Here is a 22,279-nt window from a genome sequence, read left to right as displayed (position 1 = left end):
TGGAGTCAAGCAGATCTCCTGCAGGTACAGATCCTTAATCGTGATCTGATCCGTCTCCGGCAAAAAGCAATGCTTGCAAGGTGTTGACGAGAGGGATCTGGGGTCTTGTCCATACTGACGCAGCTGCACTGGTGGTTTCTTCTCTTTCTTGATGGTGGAGGCCATGGCGGGCTGCACTGCAGGTGCTGGGGCCGAGTGCCAGAGCCACAGGCAGTGCCAGGCCACCAGGAAGTCAGGTGGCAGGTTCTGCTGCTGGAGCTGGGGAAGGACGAGTGTGTCCCTGCAACGTCCCCTTCCCTGGAGATGCCGACCAGCGGCTCGTGGAGAGGTTCCCAGCCTGGGAATGTCAGCAGTGGGTGGGAGGGCGTCTTCTAGGGGAACATCACAAACGGTGGAGCTGCCTTTTGCTGGTTTTGTTTTTATGTGTTGTAGTCTTGATGAGAGCCCTTAAGCAGATCTGTGGGCTTTGTGTCAGGGTTGAGTTGCTCACCCTGATGTCTTGGGACTTGCTGTCCTGAAATCTTCTCTAGATGGTGCTCCCCTGCCCCTAGAAGCCACGCTGTAAGGAGCTTCCCAGCGGTGCCCATGTCCAGCTGCAGGAGCAGTAGGTCCATCTAGGAGTGACTGTGCCTGTGTGAAGCAGCTCAGCAGTCCGTGTAAAACCTTTGTGTTTGTGTGTAGCTCTTCAGGTGCTAAGAAGCAGCTGTCCCATGATATGGTCCGGCCGCTCTCCATTGAGCGACCTGTTGCGGTGCATCCGTGGGTCAGTGCCCAGCTCCGGAACGTCGTCCAGCCTTCTCACCCCTTCATCCAAGATCCTACCATGCCGCCCAATCCAGCCCCCAACCCTCTCACCCAGCTGGAAGAAGCTCGCAGGAGGTTGGAGGAGGAAGAAAAAAGGGCTGGAAAACTCCCCCTTAAACAAAGGTACGGCCATAGTGTCTGACTGTGCGTGGGAGGGAAGGGAGGGACTGCTCTGCAGGTGGGCAGCTGAGGGAGATGTCCACTGCCCTCTGCTCTGGTCTCCAGCTCCCAGCACCAACTGGGTAGAGCCATATACAGAGAGGTCAGAGAAATCTGCCCCAGTCCCTCTAATGTGGTGGTGCAAATGCCGAAACCCACCCTGAGGGCTTGGACTTGTGGTTTGTGCGTGGAGAGGCTGGAGATGCTCTTGGGAGGGTGGGGAAGGGGCTGCTGAGAGCTTGAGAAGGAGCTGGGCAGCGGGAGCGTGTCTAGAAGGGGCATGGCATGGGAGAGCTCTAGCTCTCTGCCCCGGTACTCGCTGACTCTTGGCTCGTTCACACTCACACGAGAATTTCAAAGGTTGGTGCAGGAGCACAATTCAGCAGGATGCAGTAAAATTAAGTGCAGGAGAATATGTATTTGCTCTTTAACTCCACCTCCCACAGGCTTCTGGCAAAGGCTGCTCTTGGCATCTGGATGGGAGCCCTGCGCTGTAGTACCGCTGCCGCAGCATCAACTCGTGGCACGGCCCTGTCCGAGTCACGGCATCCTTTTGTGACTCGACTTAGAGCCTGTCGCCGAGCTGATTCTCCTGCGTTGTCTTTCAGGGAAGATTGTTTGCAAGGCACACGGAGCTCTCAGATGAAAACTGTTGTGGAAGTGCTAGATAATGACTGTTAACAGCCAAAAGCACTTTGTCCATTAAAAACCTTTCACAGCTTTATAGTTGTGTTCCGAAAACTTGAAACTTTGGCATCCGACTCTTAGAAACACGAGTGTAATTTAAAAAAGAAGCTCTTTTCATTGCCGAGCTCCAGTTGTTTTTGCTTGCAGTGACCACGGAGCAGACTTCTGTGTCTTTATGTCCGAGCATTGATTGAAAGCCAGGTAATTAGAGGGCCCTCCCAAGTCAGGTTAAGCCCAGTTTGTTTGATCTACCTTTCAGTTGGTGTAACTGGATAGGGCTTATTAGTAGAGTCATTTATAGTTGTACTAAATTCATGCACCTTCCCCAGAGATGTCTAGATGCAGATATGCACTTTGGAAACACTGACCTGGGCTATATGCGTATGCAATTAATACTCTAATAATAATTTGGCGTGCAGTGTAAGTGTAGTTTTTGTAGGAACCGCCTGGCGTCGTGGTGAATGCCGTGCAGAGCAGTGGGAGGACAGGCTGAGCAGTCCCAGCACTGGGCTGCTCTGCTTAACGCTGCCTCCCCACGAGGTCCTGCTCTTCTCCTGGTGATGCAGGGATCCCCCCGACCTGCCCCGTGCTTGGAAAACCAAGGAGCCGTGTTCACCTGTGGGGGAATGCTCATGGAAGACAAATGTGTCCGTGCCCAGTAGCCAGCAGGGGCAGATGCAGTGGTGCCCAGGGAGCCAGGGCTTTCTGTATGGTGAAATCTCTCGGCTGGGTTTTGGCAGGATTGGGTGCTCCAGCTGAAGCAGAGCTGAGCTAGCAGCTTTTTGGAAAGCTCCTGCTGTGGTTAGCACACGAGCCTGCCTGAAAACAGACCCCAAGTCTTTTCTGAGAGAGGCTGCCCAAAACCGGCTGGGGAGCTAAGGAGAAGGAGAGGGGAGTTAATGGGAAAATACCATTGATTTCAGTCAGGAGCTCTGGAGAGCTCTGGGGAACCGGAGCCAGTGCCCAGGTTTGTCAGCAGCCTTGGGGAAGCCAGAGGGCAGGGGAGGTGGGGTGAGCCCAGAGGTGGCCTTCGGGCACCAGCTTGAGCTGGCTGCGGGAGGAGAGCGCACAGTGCCAGCTCCGTACAGCCACGCTGACCTTGCCGGCACGGTTACCCAGCTCACCAGCCGCTCTCCTCCGGCACAGCCCTGGCCAGCAGTGGCCTTGCCCAGCTAACCACCTTCTGCTCTGCTCCCACCAGCACTGCCCCGCTGGAAATAAAGGAGGCACCTGCAGTGTCTGTACCGGCAATCATAAATATTCTTCCAGAAATCACACTTTAGTTGCAGAAAAAGCCTTTCTCTCCCTATTCCGCAGCATCTGGAGGGACGTTGATCTCCAAGATAGAAGTGCAGGATGAGGTGTCCAGTTCTCAATGACCTGCAAGTCCAGTATTTCTGGTTTCTGGCATGTACAGCCAGGTGTTGAACCATTTTCTGTAGCTCAGTGTCACAGTTCACTTACGTTTGCAGCTGGATGAAGTAATGACTACCAGCTCTTCAGAGAAAAGATTTTTGCCAGCAGAGAGAACGTTAGCGGGAGCTTGGTTTGGAATGAATTGGATTGGGCCAAGGCTGGAAGAGGAGCAGAGCCGGCTGCTGGACACCTCCCACCGTAACATCTGGGGTCGTTCCAGGCTGTCCAAAGCCTCCAGCCCCAGGGCCGAGCTGGAGCACGCTGGGTGCCTCACCTCTGTGTTGCAGTGCGGTTGGCTTCGTTGCCCTGTCCTGGCACCACTGGTTCCATGGCTGAAAAACCAGGAGGGGTGGTGAAGTGCAGGTGCGCAGCTGGTTCCTTACCGGGTGATGTTGTGTGTGACAAGTGCAGCAAAGGGAGCTGAGCCCGGAGGAGCAGGGTGGTGGTACCTGGCCGTGTTTCTGGGTCACGCTGCCACCCAGGAGATGGGTGCAGGTGGAAGCTTTAATGAGGCAGAGCTCAGACACGGTCTGGCTCCCTGTTTAGGTAAGCTGTGGTCTCGGGGGATCTCTTGGCAATGACGGAAGCGGAGACAGTTGCATTGTCTTGCTCTCCTGAGGGAAACTCTTGGAAAATTACATTTTCAGTGATTCCTTATTCATCAGCCCCCCTTCAGCCTGCTAGTGACGGATGGCCGCAGCTCGGGACGCGAGCGTACCCTGCTCCCGGCCAGCCCGTCCCGCTGCACAGCCCTGTTCAGCCCCGGAGCTCGGAGACCCGGCAGCCGCCCGCCCCGCTTTGGTTTACGGCAAAACCAGGGGATCCGAACCCACGGGGCTGTTTGTAACTCCAGCTCTGTGAAGCAGTGCAGAGTTTCTGCTTTCGAGCATCATTTTGGGGCCCATCTCTGCGCTGGAAAGAGGCGAGCGCTGGAGCCGGGCTGAGCACGTCAAGGAACGGCCTTTCCGGGCTGAGTTACGCGGCAGGAGCAGGGAGGCTCCCAGCACCGACACGCTCCTCGTCTTGCGCCTGTCATGGCAGAGCTTGGGTGGGATCATCTCCATCTCCCCAGGGGAAGGAGAATGGCAGTCCCGAGGGAACCAGCTTTGCTGCCTGCGCAGGGCACGTAGCCATGGCCCTGGGTCCACGGGTGCCAGCTCCGCGGGTGCCAGCTCCCCGGGCACGCAGCAGCTCTCTCTTCGTCACAACTCGTTTCTAGCAGGATTAAGAGAAGCTTAGGGACTTTGAGGTTTTCCAAACCCCTGCAATTAACTTCTGGCTCACAGGGTTCACAGAATTTGCCTGAATTTATGACCCATTTTTCCTTTAAATGCCTCTTTCTTTATTTTTTTTCCCCAAGGATGATTCAATTCCTTAATGTTTTTCTAGCTAAAGGGCATCCTTTGCTTTCATACGGCAATGGGAGAGGCTCCGAGAGCTCTGCTGGCACCAGGAGCGGACCTTTGCCTCTCAGGATGCTGCATCTTCTCCGAAGGTCTCCCAGGTGGAGCAGGCACCAGGAGGGTTGTTCAGTTGACCTTTAGACCTCTCATGCCTTTAGGAAAGGGATGAAAAGATCGTGCCTGGTCTCGGTTTGCCACGCTGATGTTTACGTGGGCATGCCATTAAAAAGGTGCTGTGCCCGCCAGCCAGCGCCGAAAGGTTGGGGTCAGAGTCATTTCCAAAACTGCCATTACCTCATGCTCTTGGCAAATTCTGGGTTTTATAGCAACTTTCCAGTCGTGTAAATACAAAATCATCTTTTTTATCCAGCGTGTTTTTTAACTCGTTCTTTAAAGCTGCCAAATTTGTTTTAATGTGACTTTGAAAGAGAAGAGTGCTGTTGGCTGAGACCACACCTGCCAAGTTACCGGTTTGTGTAGGCTGCTGGGATGTTTGCGCGGTGCTCACGGCACCCCAGATGAAAGGCTCTACAGAAGGGCCAAGTACCCTCATTTTTATTATTGCTACGTTTGTGTGCCTCTGAAAATGGAGTGGGGGCTGGGCTGATGCTTTCGGGGTAGCGGCGGCACCATGTAGCAGAACCCTGGTGTGTGGGCTGGGAGCAGAGACCAGACCAACATCCCCAGAGTCAGGAAAACACAGGGGATTGGAAGTCCCTGAGGTTTCGGGGACGATGGCTGCCTTGCCACCCTTTGGAGCAAAGGGTGCTCCTGGGGGGCTTAATTCAGCACCCGCGTCCAGGCTCTGCAGCTCCGGGCTGTCGGCCCTGCCCACGCTGCCCGGTGGGCTCACACTCAGCATTGTATTTTTGCCCAGCAGGTTGAAGCCCCAGAAGAGACCAGGCAGCGGCGCGTCCCAGCCCTGCGAGAACATCGTGGTCGCTTACTACTTCTGCGGAGAGCCGATCCCTTACCGCACCCTCGTCAAAGGGCGCGTGGTGACACTGGGACAGTTCAAGGAGCTGCTGACCAAGAAAGGGAACTACAGGTAAGGGCTGCTCCCCACCTGCACCATGGTGCCAGCACACTGTCCCTGACCCCTGGCAGGTGCCGCTGCCAAGACGCAGCGGTGTTGCCCCCTCCAAGGTGAAGGAGCGTGGCGGAGGTAGGTCAGGGGGGCTCCTGGAGCCTTCCAGGAGGGCTCTCACAGGGCATGCTGTGGTGGGCATGTGGCAGCATGGCTAAGGCACCTTGACTGTTGAAGAGGTGGATTACAGGGACGAGGGAGATGGGGGTTTGTATCAGAAGTGTCCTGCATCGTGGTTTGCACCTTCAGCAGAAGCTGCTGAGCTGCCCTGCAGAGTCCTGTGCTGGTGAGGAGCAGCATCAGCCGGTGCTCAATGATGCTGTGGAAAACCCTCCAATTTCCAGAGCTATTTCTACTCCTCCCAAAGTTTCCTCCAGTGAGGACGTGGAGGTTGGGTCCTGCCGGAATCCCAGAGCAGCCTGGTGTGGGGCCTGTAGCTCTCCAGGTTCCCCCTTCTAAGTAGTTGCTGCCATGGGAAAGCCTGCCTAGATATGCTCCACCAACATAGGTGCCTCCAGCCACTTTTGAGAGAGCTGTGACTGGGCTCAAATTCAGGGCTGGAGCTCCTGAATGTGCCAGCATGGATCCTGACCACCCTTTTTTGCTCAATGTGTGAGGGCAGGGCCAGAAGTGTGGCCTCAGTTGCCTCCACATCAGGGGAGCTGCTCCCCGTGCACCACGAGCTCAGGAGCATGGAAGGGCTGTACCGGGTTTGGGGTCCGTGGTGCCCTCACAACCATTCACCTACTTTTTTTTCCTCTCTGCCCCATGTTTCTGTTTTTTCCAGGTATTACTTCAAGAAAGTGAGTGACGAGTTCGACTGCGGTGTGGTCTTTGAGGAGGTGCGAGAGGATGACACCATCCTGCCCATCTTTGAAGAGAAGATCATCGGGAAGGTGGAAAAGATCGACTGAGCTCCAGGGGCTGCTGAGGCGTGAGGACAGGACTGTGAAAGACTCTGGGACCGGAGGAGAGGGCCTGGGGCGAACGCTGGCGGTGCCACTGCCACGGGCGGAGGGCAGCAGCCTGCTCCGGCACGGCCCCGGGCGAGCTCCGGGTTGCTGGTGGGCGCCGTTTCACCCCATGAACCTGCCAGTGGGAGCCCGGGCTCCTCCTCCATACCGACTATAAGTGTAATGTAGCATTGTACAGTGCATTAGAAAGTGTAATATGACCTTGTTTACTAAAGCTGCATATTTTTGATATATTGTAATAAAAGGAAAATATTTCCAATGTCACAGTGCTCTTATGTAAATGTAAAACATACAGGTACTGCAGAACTCGCCCAAAGTGTACAGCCACCCGCCAGACTCCGTCTGCTCCTCGCTTTCACGGCACCCTGCCCCTGCCCCCAGCTCCGCAGTGCCACCGGGGCAGAGCCGCTCTCCCCCCGCCAGCCCCACTCTGGAGGGGCTGTGGTCCCAGCTCGCCTCCGAACATTCGTGAGCCGTTGGGAACGAGTGGGTGTCTCTCCTCCCTGGCAGTCTCAGCTGCTGGACATGGTAGGATGGTTGTTTTTTTTTTTCCTCCTGAGCTTTCTTACGACCGAGTAAATCTCCGCGGGACAGAAGGGTCGGTGCCAGCTCTCAGGGCTGGGGGCTTCCTGCAGTGCGAGGAGCAGCTCGGAGCCGGGGCGGCAGGTTGGGCGCTGGCATCCCCCAGCCCGTGCGCTTGTCCCCATGTACATGTCCCCCTTCTCCTGCCCATGGAAAAAGGTTCCCCTCCCAGGAGGGTGCTGCAGCTCTGCAGAGGGGCAGCACCCGTGTGCCCAAGCTCCCGGTGCCAGGCGCCGGCTTTGGCCAGGGGATTCTTTTTAGGAGCACTGCAATAGGGCAGGGAACTGCTGAGACACTAAATCTGAGGACATAAAACGTCTTTTGTCGGCTGCTGTGTCTCGGGGGAGGCAGCAAAAGGGCACTGCACCCACTGCCAGGAGCAGGGCGGGGGTTGTTGGTGCCAGTTTGTGGGGCTGGTTACCCAGTTGGGCAGCCGGCGCCCTGGGAAGTCTCCCAGGCTTACTCAGCTGCAAGAAAGCTGGGGGCTGTGCTGGTGCCCTCCCCACCCTGCCCTCCGCCTACTCTGCCAGGGTCCGGCCCTGCCCTGGCAGCTCTGCACCGGCTCCTTGGGAGACCAGCCCTCACCCGCCGCAGAAACCGGGGTGGCCCCCGAAGCCGGGGGACCTCCACGTCGGCGCTCACCGTGCCCGGTGCTGCTCTCAGCCAAGGCGACACGTTGGAGCCGCCGGGGACCCCGTGGCACCGTGCCCGGACACAACTCAGCCTCTTGTATATGTCACCGAGTGCCTTCAAACCACGGGGCTGGGACTTGCCTGTACGCTACGTGAAGTCCAGCAAAATCCGCCAGTTTTCAGCCCGGGAACAGCGTTATGAGCATTTTTCCTCCCTTTTTTTTAAGTTCTGATGGTGTTGTATCTGGTGAGGTTGTTAACGTGCCCGGGATTTCTGTCTCCCCCCCTTTTTTTTTTTTTTTGTCTCAGGGGGTCCCCTGTAAATATGTACAGCGGCCGCGCGGCCCCGGCGACATCTCCTCTGCGTTCTCATGTGCTGACTTGTACAATGATCTTTTCAAAGGTACTTGGATAAAATGAAATAAAACCCCACGTCCCACCGCCTGCTGCGTTCTTCCTTCCCTCCGGAGCAGATGCCCGGGTCCTCAGCCACCGGCTGGGCTGGCCACAGGACGGGGCAGGGCAGGAGAAGGGCCTCACTCCGGCACATGGAGGGGCTGGGCTGGCTGTGGGCTTACTCGAGGGGTGGCCCGGCAGGTCCCGGCCCCGGGGGATTGAGGTGTTACCCCCGGGGGAATCGCCCAGGGGCTGGGAGCAGGGGTAATGGCAGCTGCCAGGACAAGCACCCTGGCACACGTGGGGCCGTGCTGGCTCAGCACCCCTGGGGAGGCAGAGACCCCTCCGCAACGCTCCCTGGCTGCAGCTGGTGGGGAGGCTCTGCCCATCGCACCCTGCTGACACAGGGTGCTCCCCAAGACGTGGCGGGGAGCCGCAGACACAGAGCAAAGCCCGCGTCCTTTCCAGGTCATTTATAGCACGAGCCCGAGCGGGACGTGGCTCACAGTTCATCCCTGGGGATTACAGCTCATCCAGGGGCTCACAGCTCATCCTGGGGGGCTCAGAGCTCATCCTGGGGGGCTCAGAGCTCATCCCGGGTTTCAGCTGCCGTGAGCGGACTCAGCTCCTCCTCGTCTGTGCTGTTCTCAGGGGACTGAGGCACCTGGAGAAGGCAGCAGTGAGACACACGTGGACACACACCCCGTCCCCGTCCCCCTCCCGCAGGACCCGTCCCCCTGCCCAGCGAGGGCTGGGAGCTGCCCCGGGGTGGGTGTGGGTCCTTGGCCCTGGTGTAGGGGGACCTCACTCACCGCAGGTGGCTCCTCGGGCAGCGTCCCTCCGTTTTCCAGGAACTTAGAGAAGGTCTCCACATCTCGGGCGCTCTTGTACTCAACCATCTGGAGCCATGAATAGAAGGGAGATGAGAAGTGACCCCAATCTCCTGGGTGCCGGCAGAGCCGGGATGGCACCACCAGGACCCCCACCTACCTTCCTGCCTGGCCCCGCGGGGAAGTAGTGCAGGGTGGGGAAGCCGTTGATGGTGACATTCTCCAGCTCGTTGGCCGTGGCATCCATCTCGGCGATGACAATGTCCTCGTGGTCCTTGTAGCGCTCCCCCAGCTCCTCCCAGGCGGCCGCCATGGCCTGGCAGTGGGAGCACCACGGCGCGTCTGCGGGACAGGCGCGATGCCGGGGTACACGCCAGGGGACTGGGGCTCTGCTGGCGTCAGGGTGCGGCGTCCCCCAGGCGCAGAGGGCAGGAATGGGGCTGGGGATCGTTGCGGCAGGGGCTGAGCTCAGGAAAGGTGGCGGGTGGCCCTGGCACTTACAGAATTTGACAAAGACGTTCTTGGTCTCGTCGAACGCCACCTGCTCGAAGGTCTTCCCCACCAGGACTTTAACAGGCCGCATGTCCCAGTCCTCAGGGGGCTCCGCGCTCAGCAGGTGGGGCTGCGGGGACAGCCGGGATGGCCACAGCCCAGGGTGAGGGGTGCCAGGGTCCCAAGGGACACAGTGCAGGACCAGGCCAGGGCTCTCCAGGCTGCAGCAAAGGATGCTCCTGTGCTGCCTTTTGGACCACCTCTGCCCCTCTGCTGCTGTCCCAGCTGCGTATGTCTCCACAGCAATCGTCTCCTGCCTCTTTTCCCACAAAACACACCCCCCCTTCGAAATCCTCAGGCCTGGCAGCACAGTGAGCAGGTGGCTGGTGTTCACCGCACAACTGCCATCATTAGGCTTCAGAGTTAACAGTCCACTGCTCACCACAGGAAAGCAGCCTTGGTGCTGACTGGCACGATGACGCATCCCTCACCTTCACCTTGCCATCCAGCACTTTCTGGATGAAGGTGTGTATGGCAGCATCCGAGAAGGTGTCCTGGTCCATCCGGTACTTGCGGTTGTTCTCCATCTTGATGAGGCGCAGGGTGGGGGCGTCAGCAGGCGTCAGGCCGAAGAAGGACAGGACGTTGGCGCCGTGCCCGGTCACGTCCACCACCACGAAGAGCACCTGAGTGGGGTCAGGCAGCATGGATGCCGGGGTGCCCCATAGCCACCCTCCGTGCCCCCGCCATGGCACCTCCTCACCTTGCCCCGGAAGGCACGAGCAGCTGCCCGAAAGCCGTCCCGCAGCGTCAGCTGTGCCGATGACGACTTGTTGAGGAATAGCAGCATGTGGTGGGGGATCTTGGCACCAAAGATCTGGTCGGAGGTCTGAGGGGCAGGAGGAGGGTGAGGGCGAGGGGCCGTGGCCCTGGCGGGATGGGGATGGGACCGCGGCCGGGCTGTACCTCGCTGGTGAACTCCATCACCAGCTCCAGGCTGTGGACACGGAGCAGCCGGGTGAGCTCGGTCACATCCAGCCCCTGCGCCGGGTCCACGGGGAAGTCTGTCCGCCCCTCATCGAACTGCCGGGGCAGGAATGGGTGAGGGCTGGGAGGTGAGGGGGACCCAGGATGGCCCCGACGGCCCCTGCCACCCCCTCACCTTCTTGAAGAGACAGACGGTGTCGGCCGACAGCCCGTACTCCTGGAAGAGCTCAGCCGCCTCGGCCACGCCGAACGGCACATCCACCACCTCGCCGGCCACCTCATAGAACGCTTGGGCTGCCTCGCTCCCCAGGTCCTGCGGGGCCACCCCATGAGTGGCCACGGCCACCGCCAGGGCCCGGCTCCAGCCCCCACCCGCCCCAGCCCACCTTGAAGAAGCCGACGACCACCAAGTCCTGGGAGCCAACGAAGGTGGCAGCCGTGGCGGTGTCCCGCAGTAGCGTGGCGCTGGGGCCGACCCGACGCCGCATCCAGTGCACGATGCCGTCGGCGTCCATGCGGCCTGCCACACGGAGCACAGCTCCCACCGTCACCCCTTGCCAGGCTGCCACCCCTCCCCGTGCCATCGATCCCAGCCACCCACCTGCCGGCACCGCCCACCACCACCCCATGTACCATCACCACCCTGCAAAACCCATCAGCCCATCGCCACTCCTCTCAGCGGCACCCCCTGCCACCCATCCTTGCACCGCGGCGCACCCTGGCACCGGACACAGTGCCCCCATGACACAGTGCCCCCCATGATGGGCGCCACAGCCGCCACGCGCTGCCACGGTCCTACCGGTGTAGGCGACGGGGTGGGTGCGGTTGCCATTGCGGAAGAGCTTGAGTGTGGGGTAGGAGGTGATGGCGAACTCGCCAGCCAGGGCCACCTGCGCCGTGGCATCCACCTTGCCCAGCCGCACCGGGCTGGACTCGTTCCTCAGCACGGCGGCCGCCTGGGCGAAGGCAGGGGCCAACCGCTGGCAGTGCCCGCACCACGGCGCGTCTGCAGGCAGGGGACAGCGTCGGTGGCAGGGACAGCTCTGGGGTGTCCCCAGGGTGGGCTTGGCAGGGGACTGGGGCACGTAATGGCTGCACAAGCCTGCAGGGATCCAGTGCCTGCCCCCGGCCCCGTGCCATGTCCCACACATCCGCCGTGCATCCCTGCCCTGCTATGCCTCCCCACACCACACCTCTGCCTGTGTCCCTGCACCATGTCCCTTCCCTGCCCCTCCGAGACACCGCCTTACCCCTGCCTGTCCCGTGTCTCTGTCCCATTTCCACCCACCCCAAGACCCATCCTGCACCCATGTCCCTGCCCGTACCCCTGCCTCTGCCCACACCCCCACCCACGCCCCTGGCCTGTCCCCCTGCCCCAGTGCACTCCCATCCCCACGTACACCTCTGCCCGCGCCCCTGCCTGTCCCCCCTACCTGCATCCCTGCCCGCCCGCCTGCCCACACCCCTGCCCATGGCGGGGTGGGGAACACACTCACAGAACTCCACCAGCAGCAGCCGGTGCTCGCTCAGGGCACGGGCAAAGTTGTGCTCTTGGAGCACCAGGACGCCGTCCTCCTCCAGGAGCTCATCCAAGAGCATGTCAGCATCCTCCTGCTCCTCTTCCTCTGCCACCACCACCCCATCCTCCTCCTCCTCGCCCCCCAACGCCGCGCCCAGCCAGGCCAGCGACAGCACCAGCAGCCAAACCAGCCGGGCGCTGCAGCCTCGCATGGTGCTGCCACCGTCACCAAAGCCGTCACCCGGTGGGAAAAGACACAGATAAGGTGGCCAGGGCAGGTGGTGCCAGTCCCCTGGGGCTCGTGGCCCTCTGCTACTGGCTGCTCAGCCCCACCGATAAGGCAGCGGGACCAGGTGGCCGTTTTCCAGCCGCCAGTCGGCACAGCGGGATCTGGCCCTGCCAGCGGCACCGGGACGGGGGGAACAGGCTGAAGCCATTGGGACATGGACACACCAGTAAGAGACCAGTCTGTAGGGTTTAATGGTGATGGAAGGGCACAGCCTGCGACTGGGCGCACAGCCAGGCACGGTGCCGCCGCGGCAGGGTCACGGTCATGGCCCTGGCGATGGGGACCCTGCGGGGACCAGGCGGGCGTCAGTATTTAAAAAAAAACAGCAATTAAAAATAACTTTGGTTGCGAAGACCACGACTGTGGGCACCCGCTCGCTAAGGGACCCCCCGCCCCCTCCCCCAACCCTTCACACGCCCGGGGCGAGCGCGGCGGGGCCGGTGAGGTGTCCCCCGGGATGGCAGGCACTGCGTCCCCGAGCTGGTGGGGTGGGAACTGGGGTGCAGGGGGAATCAGTCCTCCCAGGCCTTCTTTATGCAGAGGCCCCACTCCCAGGAGAGATGCTCCATCTTGTCATCATCGGTGACGAGGGAGCGGACGCGGTAGGAGCCCCGTGCCAGCCAGCCATGCGGTGCCTCCTCCGCCGGCGTCACCACCTCATACTCCTCGGCCCGCGGCGCGTAGCTGCCCACCATGAAGACGTCGCGGTCCACTGGGCAAGAAGGGGAGAGGGGAGGACGGGTGAGCGGGGCTGGGGCACCATGGTACCCCCACACCACCCCTGGCCCCCGATGCCACTCACCGGGCCGGCCGCGGCGGTAGGTGAGGTGCAGGCACCGCAGCCCGCAGACGATCTCCCTGTTCACCTGCAGGCAGAGGGCAGGGCCACCATGGGTGCTGCCCGGCTTGGTGCCCCCTGCCCTGGGGACCCCTGGCCTTGGCAGGCACCCATGTCTAAAGCCCCATCCTGAACACCCCTCCAAGATCCAGCTTCTTGGGCAGGATTGGGAACTGAGCAGAATCAAGGGTGGCAGGGACCCCCAAGAGGGGCAGGGACCCCCCCCCCCAAGAGGGGCAGGGACCCCCAGGAAAGGCAGGTCCCAGTGTGGCTGGAACCACTGAGAGGGGCAGGGACTCAGGGGTGGCACAGACCCCTAAGCAGGGTAAGGACCCTGGGGTGGCAGAGACCCTGGGTGTCAGTGATACAGGGGGCAGCAAAGATTCCCAGGAGGGCAGGGATCCCCAGGTGGGTAGAGACCACCAGAGAGTACCCTGAGGGTGAGGGGCAGAGGTCCCAGGGCAAAAGGGATCCCAGGTGGCACGGATGCTGGGGCAGCAGGGAACCCACAGGTGGCAGGTGGGACCCCGTGGGGCAGGGACACACGGGGAAAGGGACCCCTGGGGAGCCGAGACCCCGGGTGTGAGGGTAGCAGGGCTGTGTCCAGCTGGTGGGTGCAGGGCACCATGCATCACCTCACCTTGAAGGACACCTTCACCCTGTAGTCCACCCCCTCCTTCAGTACAAAGGCCCGGCCCCGCAGCATCTCCAGGTCTCCTGCGTGGGAAGATGGCCCATGAGCCTGGCATCCCTTCCTCCACCTCCTCCTCCTCCCATGGGTGCCCCCACCACTCACCTGTCAAGTCCATGGTGATGGGCCCTGGTGCCTGCTCGCACATCAGGGTGAGCCTCGTCACCTGCACGTTGGGCACGCTGGCATCTAGGGACAAGCAGCAGGACACAGACCTCACCCCCCCTGTACCCAGCCCAGTGCCACAGCACCTGGGCCCTGGAACAGCACAGAGGGCCACAGTGCCCATGGTGGGGGTGTTAGAAGCCAGCGAGTGCCAGGCAGCCCAGGCAGGGCGCAGGAGACCAGGGGCATCTCAGGCCAGCCCCAACTTTGGCATCGACATCGTTGCGGTAAGACCACGTTCCAAAGGGCCCAGTGATGGGTACGTCCCGGGGCATGATGTTCCCTGGCTCAGGAGCAGGCCAAGGCAGGTGGGGAGGAGGATGCAGGCAAAGGCATCCCTCGAGGCGGGCGCCGGCCCCATTGCACCTCAAGAGTCCAACCTGCACCCCATCAGCAGCTCGCACCCTCTCCGCCCACTTGCACCCCATCAGCCCGCGCACACACCATCATGCACCACGCTGATTTTCACCCACCTCACCCACTCCCCCAGGTGCCATGCACCCTCAGCCAGCACACTGGGGTGCTGGGCGCGCAGAGCACCCCAGCCTGGCCCAGGTCCCGCAGACACCCAGGGCAGCACCAGGGCAGGGTGGCTGCTGTGGGTGACATGGGGAGCGGAGGGCACCCACAGCCGTGTCACCCCAGGCTCCCGCGGCTGCTTGCTCCCGCTCTGTCATCCCAATGAATTTCCCGGTCCCCTGTAACCGTTCCTATGGAAACTGCGGTGGTGATCCCGTAACCAAGGCAACCGGGGTCCCCGGGCAGCCATCACGGTGTCAGCAGGGGGATGCCGGGGTCTCCGCGCAGGCGGGGGGCACAGTCAGCACCCAGGGGTGATGCCAGGCAGGATGTGCCCTCCCTGCTGGGGATGGCCCACAGGTGCTGGGGACGCCTGAGCTCCCTGAACCCGCTGAGGCCGCATCACGTGGCTGGGGTGCCGAGGTGCCAGGGTGCCCAGCCGCAGCAGTCAGCCCCCAGCCTTACCCACAGTGGCGGGGATGGCACCCAGCAGCGCCTGCTTGTACTTCCGCAGGCTCTCGTCCCCCGGGTCCAGCTCCTGGATCTCCCGCAGGCTCTTCTTCTCCGGCGTCTTGTACGCCAGGGCCATGTCGGCATCCTCCTCCTCCTCCTCCAGTGACAGCGTCACCCCCTCCTTGTCAGCCATGATGTCTGCGGGGGACAGGCAGTGGCAGTCCCGTCACCCTGGGGACACCCCAGGGGACAACCCTGCCCTGCGACACATGGGCACTGGTGGGCAGGGGGTGGCTGAGCTGGGACATGCTATGGATGGATGCGGGCCACCCCCGCGGGGCAGCTCAGCTGTGCCCTAGCTCAGGGCCGTGGGGATGCCACCAGGCTCTGTAGTGCCAGGGCCCAGTGACACAGCTGAGACCCGAGGCGTTGCCACTGGCTGTGTTTCCCCACGGTCATGGAGTGAGACGAGTTGGTGCCTACATGGTGCCCACAGGCCGGTGGGGGTGTTTGTTGCAGCCCACAGTGGCCCACACGCACCCCGTCACCCAGTGAGGTCCTTGTCACCACCCCACAGCCCCCACCAGTCCCGTCCTCCACCCCAAACACAAACCGAAACAGCCATGAGGCAGACGGTGGCTCCAGTGGGTGCCAGGCTGAGGCGGGTGGGGAGGAGGATGCAGGCAAAGGCGTTCCTCGAGGCGGGATGCTGAGGGTGGCTGATGTCCCCACAGCCCCTGACTCTGCCCTGCCCACTGCATCACCCCCCACCTGTCACCTTCTGACCACAAACACTGTGTGCCCCCATCCCTGGAGACCTCGTCCCCGGGGGCAAGCAGGGGGGGCACAGCCCGGGGCTGGGGACCACCGCGCTCAGCCCCGGGGGCCGCGGGACCAGCTGTGCAGGTGCCCGGGGCGGCGGCGGCTGCGACCGGGGTGCAGAGCGACGGACCCGCTGCACCTCTGGGCCTCCAGCAGAGGCCGGGGCCCCGCACCCCGGGGACCCGGCCGTCACGGCGGCGTGCGGCACCCGGCCCCGCTGGCCCCCAGCCCGGGCACGCTCCCCCCGGGGGCTCGCCCGCCCCGCCCGGGCGGCAGGACAGGGCGGAGCGCGCCCGGTGCCACAGGCCGGGGTGGCGGGGGGCGGCTGGGCGATCCTCCCCGCCCCTGCGAGGATGCTCCGGTCCCCCCGGTCCCGGGGTGCCGCTCGCTCCGGAACGCACCCGGTGCCCGGAGCCGCGCTCACCTGTTGGGGAACCGGGACGACGCTCCCTGCGGGGCGACGCCCACCCTCCCACACCCCCCCCCCGCCCCCAGGCGATGCCCACCCCCGGGGCACCCGCTGCGGGGGCCGCGCCGCCCCGGGCCGCCGCCGCCGCTCACCTCGGTAGCACAGCGCCAGCCAGAGCAGCTCCAGCAGCTGCCCGCCGGCCTCGCACACGTCCAGGCCGAGCATGGCCGGGCCGGGCCCGGCGCCCCCCGGGGCCGGGCGGGGCGGCCGCTGCCGGGGCCCGGGGCGCGGCTCTCGCCGGTGTCGGCGGCTGCCGCCGGGGCCCGCGGCCGCGCTCCTCCCGCCCGCTGCCGCCGCCGCCGCGCTCGGCGGTGCCGGCTGCTCCGCTGTTGCTCCCCGCTGCGCTGCCCGGCGCGGCCCGGCGGGGCGGCGGCGGCGGCTCCCGCAGACGCGGCGGCTCCGCTGCCCGCCCCCGCCCGCCCCCGCCCCTCGGCGCCGGGCGGCTCCAGCCCCGCCGCTCATGGGCGGCGAGACTGCAGTGAGCTCATCCGCCGTGCGCGCCCGCGCAGCGCCCGCACCCGGCAAGCGCCCGCTCCGCACCGCCCGCACCCTGCCCGCTCCTTGCCCACAGCCCCCGCACCCTGCCCGCGCTTCACCTCGCACTGCCCGCACCCTGCCCGCACCCCGCATATACCCTGCGTACGTCGCCTGCGACCTGCCCGTACCCTGCCCGTATTGCGGGCGCCCTGCCCACACCCTGCCCGCACAACCGTTCCACCAGCCACCGTGTCGGCCCCTCCGCCAGCCCACCGGGTCAGCCAGGGCACCCCCCGGGGTCCCGGGGCCAGCCCCGCGCTCCCCCGCCCCGGCCGGCACAGCCGCGGCCCCGGACGGCGCGGGGTGCGGGGGGAAGCCGGGCCCCAGCGGGCCGGTGCGCGGGGCCCGTGGGCAGGACGGGGGCTGGTACCGGGACCGGGGCTCGGGGGCGCGGCGCGCCGGGGTGCCCGTCGGGGCGCCCCGCACCCGGGACGGGGGGGGCCGCGCGGGGTCGGGCGGGAGGGGCGGGGCGTGGTCGAGGGCGTGGTCAGGCGGGGCCGGGGCGGGGCCCGGCGGAGCGGCGCGGCGCGGGGCGCGCACCCGCGATGACCATCGGCGGCCCCCGCGGCCGGCACCCCCGCCTCCAGATGCCCTGTCTGCGCAAGGTGAGCCGGCACCGGCCCCGCGGAGAGCGGGCACCGCGCCGGGACCGGGCAATCAGCAGCCGGCATCGCAACGGGCACCGCAGGCGGCACGGGCGGTGGGCACCACGGGGACCGGGCACTGGCACCTTGGGGACCGGGTACCGAGGGGACCGGGCGCTGGGACCGTGGGGACCTGGTGCCGAGGGGACCGGGCGCTGGGACTGGGGACCAGGAACCGGCACCGTGGGGACTGAGCGCCCGGGGACCGGGCACCGACACCGCACTGGCTAACGCGGGCATCGGGGACCGGGCACAGCCGGCGGCACGGGCGTCAGGATCGCCAGTGACCGGGTACCAGCACCACCCCGTGTACTGCGGGACAGCGGGCATCACCCTGGCCCCGGCACCGCCACGGGGCACCGCCCCACCCGGGGACACCCACGGGCAGCGCCCTGGAGCTACGTGCTCAGCCTCTGTGCCCTGGCCCGGGGTGCTGCCACAGCCCCGGCAGAGCTCCGCAAAACCGGGGCTCCCCAGCCAAGGGATGCCCGGAGGTATCGCACGCTCGCCCGGTGCCCCGGGTCCGGCTGCGGAGTGCCAGGCTGTCCCCGGGCCGGGCGCAGGGTGCTGCGGGGGGTGGGAGGCAGGATGTGCCCAGGTCCGGTGCCCCCGGCCGGGGGGGGCTGAGCGCGTCGGGCACTTGCCCGGCAGATGGAGCGGATGATCGTCAGCATGCAGGACCCCGACATGGGCATCAAGATGAGGAACCAGCGCCTGCTCATCACTGTCATCCCCCACGCCATGACAGGTGGGTCCCCGCGGAGGGGTGCCCTGTGAGGTGCATGGGTTGGGGGACACATGTGGGTGCTCCCCGGGTGGCCCCGGCACTGCACCCAGCCCTGTGACACCCCGTGCTTCTCGCCTCCCGCACCCGTGGGTGCTCAGCACTGCAGCTGGGACCAATTATGCACTGGCTGAGCTGGGCGGGCACTTGCCAGGGCGGGTGGCCCAGCACGTCCTTGGCAGGGCCCTCGTTACCCTGCATGACCCCCTCGGCACCCACCGTGCTGGGGTGCCCCAGCCCAGGAACCTCGCTGTGCCCGGTCTGGGGGACCCCCTCGTGCCCCACCAACACCGCCTCAATCCCCAGGTAATGACATCGTGGAGTGGCTCATCCAGAAGTACGGCATCTCCGAGGAGGGTGAGTGCCCCGCGGCGGGCAGCCGGCACCATGGGGGCAACCAGGGCTGCTGAGCCCCCGTGCAGCTCCCGCTCCTGCTCCCCCCCAGAGTCACTGCATCTCGGCAACCTCATCGTGAAGCACGGCTACATCTACCCCCTCAAAGACCCCCGCAGCCTGGTGCTGCGGGCAGACGAGTCGCCCTACCGCTTCCAGGTATGGCCCCGCCAGCAGCACCGGTGCTGCCGCAGGCTCGGCGCCCGCCCCAGCTCACCGTGGCACCCCATGGCGTGCACCTCAGCCTCTGCCCCCCTCCTAGACCCCCTATTTCTGGACCAGCACCAAGTGGCCGGCCACCGAGCTGGACTATGGTAGGTGCCACTGCGCTGCGGCACCAGCATGGGCTGCAGCCCCTGCCAGGCCCCCTGAGGTGCCACCGCTCCTCTTGCAGCCATTTACCTGGCCAAGAAGAACATCCGCAAGCAGGGTGAGCTGATTGAGCACGAGAAGGTGAGTGGTGCCCTCCTCACACCTGCTATGAGCTGGGGGGTCTCAGCTCACCCAGGAGCGTGGGCTCAGGCATGGGGCAGCCCTGGCTCTGCCTTTGCTGGCGTGGCAAAGGGACCCGGAGCCAGGCGAGGGGACAGGGGTCGTGCCATGCCCACGCGGGTGACGACGACGCTGCCACTCCCCAGGACAACTACAACCTCCTGCACAAGCGCATCAACCACACGTGGGACTTCGTGGTGATGCAGGCGAGGGAGCAGCTCCGGTGAGTGCGGGCACGGCATGGCACTGCCGCACCCTGGGGAGCTGCCGGGGACCGAGCACCCTTGGGTGCCAGGGCAGGCAGGGTGCCAGTGCCTTCCTGCTGCCTTTGCATGGGCAGGGCGGCCAAGCAGCGGCGGAAGGGCGACCGCATCGTCATTGACTGCCAGGAGCAGGCGTACTGGCTCGTCAACCGGCCCCCGGTGAGGATGAGCTGGGGGGCATGAGGGGGGCTGGGCTGGCAGGTGCAGCCCTGGGCAGGCAGGGAGGACCCAGTGAGTGGGGCTGGGGGGTTCTGGGGGTCCCACCAGCCCCTGGCACAATGCTCTCATTGCAGCCGGGAGCCCCCAATGTGCTGGAGCAGGGCCCTGAGCGCAGGAACTGCCACACCACCCGCGTCCAGCTGGTGAGTGGGGGGTCAGGGACCTCCAGGGCTGCCGGCGGGCACAGGGCGCAGCCACCCACATGTGCCAGGGTGCTGAGCTGCCCCGGTGGGTGCCTGGCCGTCACCCTCCAGGCTGTGCCCATATATGGGGGGTGGCCCAGTTCTGCTAACATTGGTGTGTCCAGCCTGTCCCTCCGTCCTGGCTGAGCCAGGGGGGTCCGTGTGTTTGCCCGTGCACCCACCACCCCTCTGTGCCACCACCCCAGTCCCTGCAGGGTGGCTGCGCTGGCAGGAGCCCTGGCACGCCGGGGTGCCCACAGCCACCGCTGGGCCCTCCCTGGTGTCATGGCCCCACTAACGCTGCCCCAGCCCCCCCAACTAACCACCCGCTTTCTCTTCTCTGCACCGTGTGCCATGTCCTCTGCCCACGTAAGTGTCACTAACCCAGGGCTGGTGCCACGCTGGGGCGGGGAGTGGGTGTCGGGGTTCACCCCATGGGCTGTGCCAGGTGAGCCAGGAGGGATGTGGGGATGAGGCTGGAGGCCACGGGGATGGGCTGTGGGGTGCTGGGGAGGGGAATGGGGCTGGATGCCTGAGTCCTTGCCCAGGGTGGTGATGGGAGGGCATGATGTCCCAGCCCCACCGTGCCCTCACTTGGCCCTGCTTGTCTCTTGCAGACCAAGAACATGGATTACTACAAGCGGGAGGTGAGCGGGGCAAGGGGCGGGGGTGGCTCATGGGCAACGCGGGCTGCTGGGCGCCCCTGATGTCTCCCTGGTGGCGAACCCCAGATCGAGTACTGCAGGAAGGCCATGGCCAGGACCAGGGTGAAGTCCTCCATCTGCCTCGAAGGGTGAGTCGCCGGTGGCTACCGCAGCTGCTGGCAGGGTCCCCACTGGGGTGACAGGGGCACGCGCCTTCCTGCACTGGCTGCTGGCACCATGACACCTGTGCTGCCAGCACCCTTGGTGGGGAGTGGAGCCAAGGCTTCATGGTCATGGCACAGCCCAAGCATGTCCCCGCTGTGGCCGGGGCTGGTGGCAGCAGTGGGACGGTGGACCTGGCTGCCTCCAGCTGCCACTCCTGGCAGGTACATCAAGTTCAACGAGCAGTACGTGCCCCACGACCCCATCATGTCTGGCTGCCTGCCTAGCAACCCCTGGATCACAGACGACACCACGTACTGGGCCATGAATGCCCCCACGTAAGCGCCCAGGTGGGGGCTGCCAGCCCCCCCGCTCAATACTCACAGGATGGGGTGCGGGGTCATGCAGGCAGCCCGGGGTGCCCACTGCCAGCTCCAACGCCGCTGTCACCCGCAGGGTGCCGGCCCCCACGAAGCTGCGCGTGGAGCGCTGGGGTTTCAACTTTAGTGAGCTCCTCATGGACCCCCTGGGCCGGGCACAGCTCCTTGACTTCCTCAAGAAGGAGTTCAGCGGTGAGCAGCCCCCGCCCCGCACTCCCAAACCCACTGCTACGTCCCAGCACCTCAGACCCACCACCCCACCCCAGCACCTCCAAACCCACTGCCCCATCTCAGCGCCCCCAGACCCACCACCCCATCCCAGCACCTCCAAACCCACTGCCCCATCTCAGCGCCCCCAGACCCACCACCCCATCCCAGCACTCCTAGACCCACAACCATGCCCCAGTACCGCCTAATCCCCTGTCCCATCCTGACACCACCAACCCAATCCATTGCCCTGTCCTGGCAACCCTCAACTCTCCTCCTCATCCTGGCACCCCAAACCCACCCCCACATCCCCACATCCCCCTGACTAACCTGTCCCAGCATCCCTGGACCCATTGTCCCATGTCACACCAGCTGGCTCCATCCCAGGGAGGGTTGCTGGGCCATGTGCCCAGCCATGATGGCCTTTGGGGGTGCCCAGCACCACGTCCCTGTCCCCAACTCTGCATCCCCCTCCCCAGCCGAGAACCTGAGCTTCTGGGAGGCGTGTGAGGAGCTGCGCTATGGGGAGCAGTCCCGCATCCCTGAGATCGTGGACTCCATCTACCAGTGAGTGCCAGTGGGGCGAGGGTTTGGGGGGGTCGGGGTTTGGGGGTGCTATGTCCTGCTGGGGGGGGGGCCGGGTGCTCGCCACTGGCTGTGACTCCCCAGGCAGTTCCTGGCTCCCGGGGCCACGCGCTGGGTGAACATCGACAGCAAGACGATGGAGCGGACACTGGAGGGCATCAAGACGCCCCACCGCTACGTGATGGATGACGCCCAGATGCACATCTACATGCTGATGAAGAAGGTGGGTGAAGGCAGGGCTGGGCAGGGCAGGGCAGGGCTGGGCAGGAGCTCGACGCCTCTGCTCGCCCAGGACTCCTACCCGCGGTTCCTCAAGTCGGAGCTCTACAAGAACCTCCTGGCCGAGGCCGTCATCCCGCTGGAGACCAAGAAGCGGTGAGGGCAGGGGCCAATCCCCCGGGGCGCTGGGGTGGTCCCCGCCGGCTCTGACCCCTCTCTGCCCGCAGGGTCTTCCCCTTCATGCGCAAGCAGCGGCACTCCAGCCCCAGCCCGGCCCTGCTCCTGCCCGCGGGTGATCCCGAGGAGAAGAGCAGGGCCCCCTCGGCTGCCCCCGTCCCTGAGGAGGAGAGCTGA

At 64.5% G+C, this 22,279-nt stretch overlaps 4 protein-coding genes across 6 annotated transcripts in view; 2 read left to right on the top strand and 2 right to left on the bottom strand.

Moving 5' to 3' along the window:
- The window catches only part of AXIN1 (axin 1), a 71,995-nt gene extending 65,160 nt beyond the window's left edge, over positions 1-6,835 (top strand). For 2 of the 3 annotated variants that reach the window (XM_086622057.1, XM_086622059.1), the window contains exons 8-10: positions 682-927; positions 5,347-5,517; positions 6,344-6,835. In XM_086622057.1, coding sequence (XP_086478183.1) covers positions 682-927; positions 5,347-5,517; positions 6,344-6,470 — 544 coding nt within the window. In that variant the 3' untranslated portion in view covers positions 6,471-6,835. The remainder of the gene's footprint in view (positions 1-681; positions 928-5,346; positions 5,518-6,343) is intronic. The other variant, XM_086622060.1, reaches the window with a different exon arrangement.
- A 1,888-nt stretch (positions 6,836-8,723) lies between these two features.
- On the bottom strand, positions 8,724-12,180 carry PDIA2 (protein disulfide isomerase family A member 2). The gene is made up of 11 exons (XM_086622223.1): positions 11,946-12,180; positions 11,249-11,455; positions 10,836-10,969; positions 10,625-10,762; positions 10,429-10,545; positions 10,226-10,351; positions 9,954-10,148; positions 9,472-9,592; positions 9,131-9,312; positions 8,953-9,039; positions 8,724-8,804 (listed from the first exon to the last, which is right to left on the bottom strand). The coding sequence occupies exons 1-11, from the start codon at positions 12,178-12,180 to the stop codon at positions 8,724-8,726; spliced, it is 1,623 nt and encodes a 540-aa protein (XP_086478349.1).
- Positions 12,181-12,769: 589 nt separating this feature from the next.
- Positions 12,770-16,379, bottom strand: ARHGDIG (Rho GDP dissociation inhibitor gamma). Its single transcript, XM_086622294.1, has 6 exons — positions 16,307-16,379; positions 14,936-15,121; positions 13,892-13,975; positions 13,736-13,812; positions 13,060-13,123; positions 12,770-12,969 (listed from the first exon to the last, which is right to left on the bottom strand). Exons 1-6 carry the CDS (start codon positions 16,377-16,379, stop codon positions 12,770-12,772), a joined length of 684 nt encoding a protein of 227 aa, XP_086478420.1.
- Positions 16,380-17,296: 917 nt separating this feature from the next.
- RGS11 (regulator of G protein signaling 11) lies at positions 17,297-22,279 on the top strand. The gene is made up of 17 exons (XM_086622106.1): positions 17,297-17,356; positions 18,047-18,143; positions 18,486-18,536; positions 18,625-18,731; positions 18,835-18,886; positions 18,967-19,025; positions 19,211-19,287; positions 19,405-19,486; positions 19,621-19,689; positions 20,346-20,375; positions 20,460-20,521; positions 20,759-20,872; positions 20,991-21,106; positions 21,601-21,688; positions 21,791-21,929; positions 21,999-22,081; positions 22,153-22,279. The coding sequence occupies exons 1-17, from the start codon at positions 17,297-17,299 to the stop codon at positions 22,277-22,279; spliced, it is 1,413 nt and encodes a 470-aa protein (XP_086478232.1).

This window comes from Tauraco erythrolophus, chromosome 17, assembly GCF_009769465.1.
Source record: "Tauraco erythrolophus isolate bTauEry1 chromosome 17, bTauEry1.pri, whole genome shotgun sequence".
NCBI classification, from domain to species: Eukaryota; Metazoa; Chordata; class Aves; order Musophagiformes; family Musophagidae; genus Tauraco; species Tauraco erythrolophus.
This window is presented reverse-complemented; position numbering and strand designations above follow the sequence as displayed.

Coding starts and splice junctions, on each gene's coding strand:
- PDIA2 (XM_086622223.1), bottom strand. CDS start 12,180: ATGCGAGGCTGCAGCGCCCGGCTGGTTTGGCTGCTGGTGCTGTCGCTG. Junction 10,149..10,225: donor CTCGTGCCTTCCGGGGCAAG/GTGAGGAGGTGC, acceptor GACCCCACTCAG/GTGCTCTTCGTGGTGGTGGA. Junction 9,313..9,471: donor GAACGTCTTTGTCAAATTCT/GTAAGTGCCAGG, acceptor CCTGTCCCGCAG/ACGCGCCGTGGTGCTCCCAC.
- ARHGDIG (XM_086622294.1), bottom strand. CDS start 16,379: ATGCTCGGCCTGGACGTGTGCGAGGCCGGCGGGCAGCTGCTGGAGCTG. Junction 15,122..16,306: donor GCTGGCGCTGTGCTACCGAG/GTGAGCGGCGGC, acceptor TGTCCCCCGCAG/ACATCATGGCTGACAAGGAG. Junction 13,976..14,935: donor TGCCATCCCCGCCACTGTGG/GTAAGGCTGGGG, acceptor GCTTGTCCCTAG/ATGCCAGCGTGCCCAACGTG.
- RGS11 (XM_086622106.1), top strand. CDS start 17,297: ATGACCATCGGCGGCCCCCGCGGCCGGCACCCCCGCCTCCAGATGCCC. Junction 19,026..19,210: donor AGCTGATTGAGCACGAGAAG/GTGAGTGGTGCC, acceptor GCCACTCCCCAG/GACAACTACAACCTCCTGCA. Junction 19,690..20,345: donor ACACCACCCGCGTCCAGCTG/GTGAGTGGGGGG, acceptor TGTCTCTTGCAG/ACCAAGAACATGGATTACTA.